This window comes from Panthera onca, chromosome C2 (genome assembly GCF_046562875.1).
Source record: "Panthera onca isolate mPanOnc1 chromosome C2, mPanOnc1 haplotype 2, whole genome shotgun sequence".
In the NCBI taxonomy this organism is placed as follows: Eukaryota; Metazoa; Chordata; class Mammalia; order Carnivora; family Felidae; genus Panthera; species Panthera onca.
In genome coordinates this window covers 152,482,912-152,495,362 of record NC_138347.1, presented here as the reverse complement: position 1 = coordinate 152,495,362, position 12,451 = coordinate 152,482,912, and the positions used below count along the sequence as shown (strand labels likewise).

The following is a 12,451-nucleotide window of genomic DNA, read 5'->3' as shown; positions in this document are numbered from 1 at the left end:
CCCAAACTCATGAACTGCAAGATCATGACCTGAGCCAAAGTTGGTTGCCTAACCCACTTGAACCACCCAGGTGCCCCAGCACCAGAGTTACTTGAATTTCCTCTGTATGAAGCTAAATGAATACAAAACCTTACTTCTTTGCCTCTCAATTTTGTTTACATGCTGTCAGCCCATAGACCTCTCTTGTTGACCTTTCAGTTATTTTCTCTTTCAACTGTTAAGTTTTAGCCATTGTACTTTTTTCATCAACTTATAATTTTGAATATGTTCACCTTGATTTTATACTCAACATCAGTCTTTTCCCCCCAAGTTACCTAACTAAAATTTATGAAATCTTTCAAACATGCAAAATAGATATATAATGTCTATGTTGGCTTTCGGTCTTGAAAAGCATTTCAGATATTTTAATGAATCATTGGTTAATTGTTTTTCTTTATAAGTAATAGAAAGTTCCAAGACATAGAAAAATGTAGCTTCTGTAATTTCCCTTTACTACTTAAATCTGCATCTTAGAGGTGCTATTTGATTGGGCAAAGAGGGTAGAATAGATGTAGTTGAAAGTAAATATGATGTAATAAAATGCTATTCTGAAGAAAAAAATGAACTCCTGGTATATAGGCTGTAATATGGCTAAACCTCAGAAAACTGTGCTAAGTGAAATAAGCCAGACACAACAGAGAGCATGCACTTCACTTACATGAAAGATCCAGAAAAGGCAAACTCATAGGGACAGAAAGTAATCAGTGGTTGCCTAGGGCTGGGTGTGGGAGCTGGAGGAATTAAATGTCAATGGGCACAAGAGAACTTTCTGAGTTGACGGGAACGTTCTAAAACTAGATCGTAGTGATGTTTGCACAAGTATAAATTTTCTAGAAACCACTGAATTGTATACTTACAGTGGGTGAATTTAGTGGGATATGAATTACATCTCACAAAAGTTGTTATAACAAAAAAGCCTGGTAGAAATATTTGACTTCCATTTGAAGTAGATGTATTCAAGAGATGTAGAGATGTGCCAGGACGCCACACAAACACTGCTTTGAAAGTGTCACCCTGGGAGGCCCTGCCTGCCCGTCAATACACCTCCCTCCCTTTCCACTCAACTGAAGCAGCACTGTGTGTATGTTCTTGTTACAGCTATTTCCGACAGCTGATCCCGTGGGTACTTTACTCCAAGTTCCAGAACAGATTTCTGCTCATCTACCTCAGCCAGCCGGGCACACGCCTGCACAGCCAACTCAAGTCTGTCCCCCAGCCCCCGCAGAGCCGGCAAAAACAGCCCAGGTAAGCAGGAGTGCACTTGAGCGGTCTGCCTTCTGGGTAGATGAAGAAAGCAGAGATTGACGTGGAGCACAACCTTATGTAGTGAGGTTGCTGTGGTGGGAGATTTTGAAACAAGTTAGAGATTCTGTTCTCACAGTTTTAAATGTATACAAATAGGCGAGTTTTTCAAGGATCCCACAGGTTTTTAAGCAGCATAATAAGTTAATGACGGATAACATGAGCCACATTCCAAACATCAGAAATTCGGGAGGTAGTTTCCGGTCAGCTCTTTATGAGCTCATTATTATTCTGCGGCCGCTGGAGTTCGTCTCACACTAGGATTGTCAGCAATTCTGTTTCCTTTTCTTTCGCTTATGCTTGCATTATCGATACCGTCTCCCGTCCATGATTTTCTTGTTTTCCTCTTTTTTAAGATATTTGTCAATTTTGTGAGGGTTGATTTCATTAAAGTGAAGTGATGTAATCCATAAATGCACGTGGTCAGTCACACACAAAAATCATGAATACTCATACACTGAAAGCAGTCAAGGGAGTGAGGGCCCCACTGTGTGTGAATCCCTCTCTCGCTTCCCTCAGGAAATTCCAAATGCCGTGCAGAACACGTGACCTTATGCCCCATGGTTAGAGTAAGCTTTCCAGAGTCTATTCATTTATTAGACATTGGAGACTTCATTTTTTTTCCCCCTAACATTTTCAATAGAAAGAGGTAAAAATGCAAGTTCTGATTTTTTTTTTCTTTTGTGTCCCCGTGATGGTCTGCCTTTAGAGACCACTGCTGTGAGAAGCTTCCGGTTAGTCACGGACTTTATGTAACCTTTCCATCGAACCCAAGCTTTCTTTTCATTTCTTTCCATCATGTTGGAAAAGATACATTTATCTTATGAAAACTGATGGAAAGATTGGGTTTACTTTATAAACGACTTAAATAGAATGTGTCTTCTCTAGTAAGCAAGGAATAACTTAACAGTTTTCAGAGAGGATTCGTTTAGCCATCAGAAGATCTGGAACCTCCAGGCCAGTTTAGATCCTACCTTGTACATTGCTATGTGATACGCTGGCAGATTTTTTAAAGTTTGTTTATTTATTTTGAGAGAGAGAGAGCATGCACGAGTAGAGGAGGGGCAGAGAGGGGGAGAGAGAATCCCAAGCAGGCTCCGTACTGTCATTGCAGAGCCCCATGCGGGGCCTGGACCCGTGACCGTGAGATCACGTCCCGAGCCTAAACCAAGAGCTTAACTGCCTGGTGCCACCCAGGCGCCCCTACGCTGGCAGAATTTTTAAAGGGGAAAACCCAGCCTTCGTGTTTTTCACCCTTGTAGAAGGAAACAAGGATCTGAAAACTGCAAACTATAAACGGCTGTGTACGGAATTTCCCGTGGGGTTGAGAATTATCTTTCTAACTGTGCTTGACTCGTGCTGGCACTTGGTTCTTTTTGTTGCCTTGGAGTGCATGTCCTCCCAGAGCAGGGAACATGTCCCAGGGACTGGTCTGGCCTCCCCTGGAGATGAAGGAAACTGCCGCCACACGGACATTTCCTCTGCTGGCGACCGTGAGTGAGTAACCTCCGTGCTTGGTAGACCAGACACTGACTTTATACTGTCAACGATTTTTAGGCTCCGCCTTCAGGAGCAGGCTCACAAGAAGCCAAGATCCCAGTCAGCCTCGTACTCAGATTAAGGCAAGTAAACAGCTTCTGTTTGTTTCCTCAATACTCTAAAGATGCTTTTCTTCCTCTTTGCAAGTAACTCTTTTTTCGCGAGTGAGGGAGGGGCAGAGAGAGGGAGACAGAACCCGAAGCAGGCTCCAGGCTCCGAACTGTCGGCACAGAGCCCGACGCGGGGCTCGAACTCATGAACGGCAAGATCATGACCTGAGCCGAAGTTGGACGCTTAAGCGACGGAGCCACCAAGGCGCCCCATCTTCTGCTCATTTTTTAATTGGATCATTTGGGGTTTTTGGTGTTAAGTTGTGTAAGTTCTTTATATAATTTTAGATACTAACCCTTCTGTCCTGTATCGTTTATCATTTTAAGTATACCTTCCGGGGCTCTTACATTTTCCTCTTAGTTTTATATGATCATCTTAGTGGGAATAAGCACGGGAGTACACATGTCAGATTCCCCTCAAAAGCATGAGGGCTTTTTTGGTTTGGTTTTGTTTACTTCGTGCTTGGGATTTTCCCCTCCATTTATTTATTTCCAGTATAATTAACATACATTGCCATATTAGTTTCAGGTGTATACTGTAGTGATTGAGCAATTCCATACATTACTCGGTGCTCATCACAATAAGTGTGCCCTTAATCCCCTTCTCCTCCTTAGCATGAGGTTTTTATATTCCGCAGTGGAGAATATAAGTTGAAAGGCTTGTAAGACTATTAGATGCTCACTCTTCATTTGTTTGGTCTGAGCCCTACACTGTGAGCATGTTAGAACAAATCATATGATCTATGGGAACAGAAAGAACGTTCTTTCTTGAGGCACAGCTTTCCTAGTACATGTTGGCAGCATCTGTATGCATGAATTCAGTTGACTTTACACATTCTGTTTTCTTCCATAGGAATTCAAAAAAAGAACTAAATGATATTCGATTCGAGTTTACTCCTGGGAGAGGTGAGACATCAAAAACATTGAAAACAAAATAACTTCTAATTTATTATTTAATGAAATATATCATGAAGTTTTTGTCCTTTGGATATATTTTGCTTTTAAAAGATGATGAAAACGTTCTTGGTTTAAAGGTTTGGGGTAGCATATGAATACAATTCAAATACAATTTATTTGCTACTAACCTCATTTATAAAACCTACCGTAATACCAACAGTAACGAGTGTAGCTCTAATCTGCGGCCTACTATAGTAGGCCAGGCATTGTGCTAAACATTATATCTCATTAAATTCTCAGAGCAGCCCCTAAGGAAGGATTATGGTCTCCATTGCATAGATGATGAAGTTAGAGAGTGGGGAGGTTACTTGTTGCTATTCACACAGCTGGAAAGAGGAGCAGCCAGAATTCATATCCACATTTGTCAGGGTGCAGATTTCTTACTCTTCTCACTGAACACGGTTGTCCTTCTCCATGACAGTGAAGAAGAAACAAGGCTTCCAGGCTCCTCTCTCCCCAGGCTGAAGCTGAGCCCTGACATGCATAGCTTCTGGCCTTGAACTTCTCCCTGAGATGAGGCTTGTTTCTTTCTTGCCTTTGTTACTCAGGGTTCAGATTGGGGAGGTGACCTGACTCCAGCACATTTGTCCTTTGTGCCGTGCTTGTTCTCCCCGCTATCTTGGTATCATCAGTAACTAAGTACGAAAGAGAACAGATACAGATGTGCAGAGGTGTATCTGTTTCACTGTTTAAAACCAGGAAGAGTCACATACTAAGGAACTAATTCAAATCACTGGTAATCACTGGGTTCTACTCCTGAAGCCAAGACTACATGGCATGGTAACTAACTTGAGAATTAAAAAAAACAAACAAACACACACTGGTCATCAGCTCAAATGTGTGCCCGCCCCTTCCCCACCCCGAGGTCCTCCTGTTCCTCTGGGGGGCTCAGTGTTCAGCAGCCCTGAGTCACAGTTGGAGATGAGATCAGCTTAGGGACGCTCTCTCCTTGTCTTTTCATTTCTGTTACACCCATCAATCCGATTGTGCCACCTAAAATAACAACTAGATACGAAGAAAAGCCCACCGGAATAAAAAAGAAAGTGACTTCAGCAAAACCCTTGGGGTGTGATCTCCAAAGGGAAGAGATTACAATTTGCTTTTTCAAAGTGTACTTGAAAATAAAGCATTTTGTTGTATTAGCCCTGGAGGTGTTGCACGCTCGAGGTCGCCTCTCAGAGCTGATGGGGCTCGGGGCCACGGTGACCCTCAGAATAGGAGTTTCCCCTGTGGCATCACTGCAGGGGCTCTTTTGAGCAGAACCTGTAGTCCTCTAAATTACACCATTCTGTAGAAGGTTACCTTTACATCGAGCTGATATTGGCCGTCTGGCTGCTATAGATTCGGCCCTCTAGCCAGCCCCAGTGGTGGGAGGAACCTTCGTGTGGGGAGAGGACTCCACCCGCCTCCTTGGTTCTGTGGATCTAGCAGCTAGCCTGGGCCTGGCAGTGCCAGCACCTCCTCTGAGAGGTAGTAGTGACGTGACAAAGAGCACCTTCTGCTTTGTCCCCGCAGATACCGCCGAGGGCGTCTCTCAGGAACTTATTTCTGCTGGCCTGGTCGATGGAAGGGATTTAGTAATAGGTAACTACTTTGTGCTCTGCCCTGTGCCCCTGTGTCTCTGTCTGTGTATCGAGGACCTAGAAAACCAGGTCTGTCTCATTGAGCAGGTCTCGTGGGTCTTGGGACGGTCCTGGTGTTGCTGAAATAGCAACAGCTATTGGGGACAGTTCCTCACAAAACAGAAAGTCTCCTTTCTACGTTTGTGACTTGCAGTGGCAGTGAGTCGAGGCGCACTTTAGGTCTCTGGGAAATACTAGTAGGACTGATGACATAAGTCACGAGTTAAAGTAAGCTTAGCCACATCTAGTCCATTTCGGAGGGTGAAACTCGACCCTTCTAGAGCTAAGAGGTAAGCGAAAGTCATTAGAGGTTTATTCCTCGAAGAAGCAGGAAGTAAGAAAAGGCACAGTCGGCCCATGTGTACATGTTATTGAAGGAGAAGACCATTGTCTACGGCCAAGCAGCAAGTGTTTCTGTAAAGGACCAGATAGTAAGTAGCTTAGGCTTTGTGGCCCATGCACTGTCTTCGTCCTCTTTAAACCATTCCCGGCCCACAGCCGGACTAGAAACAGGCTGCTGGCCAGAGTTGGCCAGCTCCCAGTCTAGAGCTTTCTGGCCCAGGAGTAGGCAAATCCTACCTCTTTCACCTGTGTGTTTTGTCCCAGTTAATACAGTATCCTAAAGAAAGTTAATCTGACCACGATTCAAGATTTATTTGTGCTACTTAGGGTTAAGTTTAAAAGATAACTTTTGTTTAGGGAGTGACTTATCTTTCTGCTTCCATCTCGGTTGACCATAGAAGATTCTGAGCTACCGTTTAAGTTTTTAAAGTATGGTGGAAAGTAGAGATTACTTAGCTTCTCATTACTTTCTGTTTGTGTGATTACAGTGGCAGCGAATTTGCAGAAAATTGTGGAAGAACCTCAGTCAAATCGATCTGTCACTTTCAAACTGGTATTCATCCCTTCTTCTTTAAACTATCTTTACACAGCAGCAGCCTCTGCAGAACCAGTTTCTATATTCCCTGAGTGATGAGAATATTAAAATATGGCGGATTGTATTCATTTAGCCTTCCTGAGGCCCTAGGCTGATGTCGCTTTTTTTTTTTTAATTTTTTTTTTTTTTTTTTTATGTTTGTTTATTTTCTGAGAGAGAGAGCGAGAGCTCAAGCAGGGCAGGGGCAGAGAGAGAAGGAGAGAGAGATCCCAAGCAAGCTCTGGGCTGTCGGCGCAGATCCTGATGCGGGGCTCAAACTCATGAAACATGAGCCGAAACCAGTAGTTTGGACGCTTAACCTGAGCCACCCAGGCGCCCCCTGATGTCTCCTTTTGAGTGTCCTCTCTTCCCCTCTCCCTCCCAGGAAGCATCCTACCCCACGCCCTTGACTCCTCTCAAGAGAGTATTAGCCAGTCTGACTCCAGCTTTTTACCCAGCCCCCACCTTTTCTGGAAAAGACACTTGATCTGCCCCCTGTTTGTATCCCAGGGACCTGTCCCCCACTGTCTTCCTTCCCACAGTCCTTGTGTCAGTCAGTTTCAATTGCTACCTGCGATTTTGTTCACAAGTAGCCACAGCTTCTTATTTTGTTTGATTCCTAGGCATCTGGTGTCGAAGGCTCGGATATTCCTGATGATGGGAAACTAATAGGATTTGCCCAGCTCAGCATCAGCTAAACCACAGCCCTGGAAGAGGCGGCCTGAGGAGATTCCACACATGCGTATCTCTGTTGCTTCTGTTGGCCTAAACCCACTACTGCCAAAGAACCCAGCGACAAACCTCCCGGCTAGGAGCTTTAGAGGTCTTTCTTTATGTTCTTCCTGCCATCACTTCCCCTTTTTCCCACAGGGAGAGAAAAGTCGGATCACCAGTGGCCAGCATCCCTTTAAAGAGTTCCGTTAGTAAACTTACCGCGCGTGTCCCCTGTCTTCCTCCATCTGAGAAGGGGTCCACGTGCCTCAAGGCCCAGGAGGGAGATCGGTCAGCTCATCTTGCCTTACTCCAATGATGGCGCTGGGTGGAAAGTAGCAGCTATATTGGGCTTCCTCCTCCTGCCTGTTCCCCCACACCTGACAGGATGTGGGCATCTTGGGATATCTCTTTACCACTGAAGTAGCAACTAAAAGGCGATTGTTTAGCTGGAGCCCAGAGAATTTAATTTAGTGATTTTTTTTTTTTTTTTTTTTTTTTAATCTGTTGTGAATTCTAGCAACCTTTGTTAGGAAAAAGCACAGCCTCAGAGGAGGCAGCCTAAACTGTGTTTTTGTTTTGTTCATGTTTCTAAGCGTTTTGCTGAAGCTGCTCTCAGGCACCCCTCTTCATCCCTCCCTCCAGAAAGGGTTGCTAGCCTTAACTTCAGCTGGTGCAAAACATCTGTAGTCGAACTTCAAGCCATCAGATCCTTCAAAGTGGAAGTTTGGACCTATTGTAGTGAAAACACCGAGTAATGGCCTATAAAAGTGAACTTTCCCAGCAGTGGTTTTGAACAGGAAAAAGCAAAAGTCATATCATTGTGGAAGTATTTATTTTCGAATCTTAAAAAAATTCAGTTGAGGAAAAACTGCTCCTCAGTCCTCCCGTGAAAATTTGCCTGGCCTCCACGTCATGAGGAAATGAAAGGCTGAGCTCTCTACAGCAATAAAGGAGCCTCTCCGGGCCAGCGAGGCCTGCCTTCCGCCCCTCTCCTGCACTGACCCTTTGGAGGGGGTCCACACTTCTGTGCGCTGAACCCGACCCAGGACGGAAAGTGAAACCACATGTGCCGTGACTTTTAGGATTTATGAGTAGACAGTGTTCATCTGATTTTCTATAGAAGTAATATAAATTATTCTTTAGGTTTCGAAACGAGCACTCATAATGCAATATGTGAGTAGTCGGTGGGGCCGATTTTCTTTCCTACTGCTTCACAGTCAGCCTTTGTCTAACCGCAAGTAGCCCTAACAATTTTTGTATTCGAAAGGGACACTCGATCTGGCCTTAAAATGACACACAAAGATGGGCTGTGGCCCCACGGAAAGGGGAGAGTTGCCTCTTACAGAATCGCTCAGGCCCTTTCCAGCACTGTTGGTCTGCGAATAACAAGATCGCTTCGCCTAGTTTTCTCTCGGAGAGTCTCTGGAAACCTCCCCCACAACTGAGTCGTCACAGCTTTTGTTTCTCATTCTGAGCTTGTAGTTTCAGTCATGGGTTTTCTTCCCCTGCCCTGGGTACAGAGACATACTGGGAAAGGAGTGGATGTTGGGGAGAAGGAGGGGGGGAGGCGGGTTTGGGATGGCAAGTTGGGAGGAAAGTAAATGAGAGGATCACACACCAAAGTCCAGGGTCCCAGCAGGATTGGTAAGAAGAGGGAGCGTGCTGAGCCTAGTGAAGGAAGAGAAGATTGATCAGCTTGCTGGAAAAATATTTAGCTTTTCTTTCTCTCTCTCTCTTTTTTTCTTCAGGCGGGTGGGAAGAATGAGGGCCGGGAGGTGGGAATAAGGTGACAGTGTCCTCTTTGGCACAAGACTAGTGGCTTGCCTTAGAGTCCATATTTTGGTTTCAAGCAAGCCATCATCATCTACTTACTGATAAATCCAAGGGGTGGTGGCATCACTCTTTTCTGGCATTTTCTTTGGAGGTGGTCTGGAGCCCAGGCTGGGGGTCAGCGGCATGCCACTCCCCTGTTCAGTTTCTCCAGCCAGCCATTACCTTTGAATGACCGTGGGACATGTTTGAATGACAGCATGCCAATAGCAGTGGGCTGGGGCTTTCTTTTTCTTTTCGGTTCATTTTTTGCCCTGCTGGGAACTAGGAGCCAGACACCAAGCCTTAGGACAGTGTTCTCTCTTCTTCTGCATGATGTATGGTGGACTCCCTTTGCTGACTTACACAGTGATGCTGAGAAAATACGTGAACAGAAACTTGCCAGGTGGGACAGCACGTGACACGTTGAGAGACCTTGCTCCTTTCCAGGAGTGGTGGTTCGGGGTGCACCTCTGTCTTTGAGTCCCCAGGATCCCCTGGTCCCTGGGGGTAGGGACTAATTCAGCACAAGGTAACATGTGCCAATGCTATTTGTGAAATGTATGGTCTTATTCCAAATGACTAATGGATTTGTTTGGGTTTTTCGCTTAAGTTTTGAACCAAATCCTAGAGCCAGCTGATACTATTTAATGATCTGAGGATAGAATAATGGCGTATCAATAAATGGAGGTTCCTCCTTATGACGTATGCTAGATTATGGAAGATGTAAAATATTTGACCTTCCCCCTCCCTTTTTTTGACTTTGTATTTTGCTGCATGTTTCCTTCATTTTTAATCAATAAAGAGTAAATTGTCTGTGGTGGTGTAAAGATTCTTTAAAAAAATCTTTTTTCATGTTTATTTTTGAGAGAGAAACAGAGTGCAAGCAGGGGCAGGAGCAGAGAGAGAGAGAGGGAGACACAGAATCTGAAGCAGGCTCTAGGCTCTTAAGCTGTCAGCACAGAGCCCGATGCAAGGCTCGAACTTACCAACCATAAGATCATGACCTGAGGGGCGCCTGGGTGGCTCAGTCGGTTAAGCGGCAGACTTTGGCTCAGGTCATGATCTCACACTCCGCGAGTTCAAGCCCCGTGTCGGGCTCTGTGCTGACAGCTCGGAGCCTGGAGCCTGCTTCAGATTCTGTGTCTCCCTCTCTCTGACCCTCCCCCGTTCATACTCTGTCTCTCTCTGTCTCAAAAATAAATAAACATTTAAAAATAATAATAATAATAATATAAGATCATGACCTGAGCCGAAGCTGGGTGCTTGACTAAGCCACCGACGTGCCCCAAAGATTATTTTATATTTTTAGTGCTTGTGGGTGGGGAGCAGTGAGGAGTGGGTCAGGGAGTCACTACTTAATTTTTCATGTGAATGGAGAAGAACCAAAATGTACATAAGCTAAAAAATGTGTGAATTGATCTACAGGTTCCATAGAACAGCTTAAAACCATCGTACGAATGGGGAAACTAAGATCCCGAAGGGAGAGAGAAGATCTGGCCAGGGAAATCTCATATGGTGGGGTGTGGGATTTCCTTGTATTTATGTTTTCTGTTTGACTCCGCTCGGGCTTTTGGATAGGGGAAAGATGCAAGATTTGAGCTCTTGGGAGTCTTTCTGGAAAATTCAGCAGGGCTGAACTTGTCCCTCTTTGGCTTTGATATCGAAATGGTGGGGTCACACGTGAGATTGTAGGCTCCTCTGTATTCCTCCACCACCTTGCGGATAAGTAATCTCTAATTGAATTTGCTTTCAAGATAAGCAGGCTGTAAAAGTGGACTCTGACTACTGTGGGGACAGAGGAGGTGCTAGTCACTCAAAAGTGACCGAGATGTATGTGGGGAGAGGAAGGAGGTGGCAGGGCAAGGGTAAATAGAACCTTTCCGTTGCCCGTTTTCTAACAAGGTCAGATGTTGTCAGGAGGCCTGATTCCTTAGCTCTTCCTCATTGTAGTAACAATTCTCAGTGCGACAGTGCAGAAAACAAAGGATTTCTCCTTTGGACCAGCTCATCTACACCACATTTTTTGCCTTTTGTTGTTGTTTTTTTTAAATAGACTTCCTTTTTTAGAGCAGTTTTAGTTTCACAGCAAAACTAAACAAAGTACCCAGACTTGCATGTACCCTTTGACCCCACACGCGCACAGCTTCCCCCACAACCGGCACCACAGTGGTATGCTCGTTACAGTCAATGAAGGTTCATTGACATTAACACGTCCTTATCACCCCAAGACGATGGTTGACGTTCAGGTTCACTCTTGGCTGTTGTACATTCTATATAGATTTAGAGAAATATATAGCGACACGTATCCATCGTTATATAGAATAGCTTCACTACCCTAAAGTCTCCTGTACTCCACCTGTCCTCTCCCTTCCCTCTAGTCCTGGGCAACCACTCATCTTTTTAGCGTCGCCACAGTTTTGCCTTTTCCAGAGTGTCTTGTAGTTAGAATCCTACAGTGTGTATGTAGCCTTTTCAGAATGGCTTCTTTTGCTTAGTAATAGGCATTTCACTGTGTGTGTGTGTGTGTGGTTTGATAGCTCGTTTCTTTTTAATGCTGAATAATAATATTCTTTGGATGTACCACCGTTTATTAATCCAATTGCCTATGGGTTTCTGTCAAGTTTTGACAATTCGGAATCAAGCTGCGGTAAACATCTGTATGGAGGTTTTGTGTAGATATGTTTTTAACTCCTTTGGGTAAATACCAGGGAGCCCAATTGTGGATTGTATGGTAAAAGTATAGTTCTGTAAGAAACCCCCAGCTGTCTTTCAAAGTGGCTGTACCATTTTGCGTTCCCACCAATGAATGAGAGACTTTCGGTTGTTCTACATCCTTGCCACCATTTGGTGTTGTCAGTGTACAAGTCGGTTCGTGGCAACCCTGCATGGAGCATGCCTCCCAGTACCATTGTTCCAACAGCATTTGCTCACCTTGTGTCTCTGTGTCAATAAAGTATTTTTTAATTAAGGTATGTACATTGTTGGTGTGCTTGGGTGGCTCAGTTGGTTAAGCGTTGGGCTCTTGATTTCGGCTTATGGTTCATGAGATTGAGCCCCACATCGGGCTCTGTGCTGACAGCATGGGGCCTGCTTGGAATTCTCTCTCTTCCCCTCCCCCACTCTCTCTCAAAATAAAAAAGCTTAAAAGGTATATATGTTGTTATTGTAGACATAATGCTATCACACACTCAGTAGACTACCACGTATTGTAAACATAACTTTTATATGCAGTGGGAAATGAAAAAAGTCGTTTGACTTGCTTAATTGCAATGTTTGCCTTATTGCAGCGATCCTGAACCCAACCAGCATTATCTCCAACATATGCCCTATGTCTGGGTTGTTTTGTTTTGTTTTATTTTGTTTTGTTTTGTTTTTTGAGAGAGAAAGAAAGTGCAAGCAGGGGAGGGGCAAAAAGAGAGAGGGAGAGGGAGAGAGGGAGA

General features: G+C 44.5%; 1 protein-coding gene across 2 annotated transcripts in view; it reads left to right on the top strand.

Annotated features, from left to right (window-relative positions):
* The window catches only part of OXSR1 (oxidative stress responsive kinase 1), a 101,876-nt gene extending 92,052 nt beyond the window's left edge, over window positions 1-9,824 (top strand). For both annotated transcript variants that reach the window (XM_060638257.3, XM_060638258.3), the window contains 6 exons: window positions 1,138-1,284; window positions 2,899-2,963; window positions 3,844-3,896; window positions 5,463-5,531; window positions 6,400-6,464; window positions 7,109-9,824. In XM_060638257.3, coding sequence (XP_060494240.1) covers window positions 1,138-1,284; window positions 2,899-2,963; window positions 3,844-3,896; window positions 5,463-5,531; window positions 6,400-6,464; window positions 7,109-7,183 — 474 coding nt within the window. In that variant the 3' untranslated portion in view covers window positions 7,184-9,824. The remainder of the gene's footprint in view (window positions 1-1,137; window positions 1,285-2,898; window positions 2,964-3,843; window positions 3,897-5,462; window positions 5,532-6,399; window positions 6,465-7,108) is intronic.
* Window positions 9,825-12,451: the final 2,627 nt, after the last annotated feature.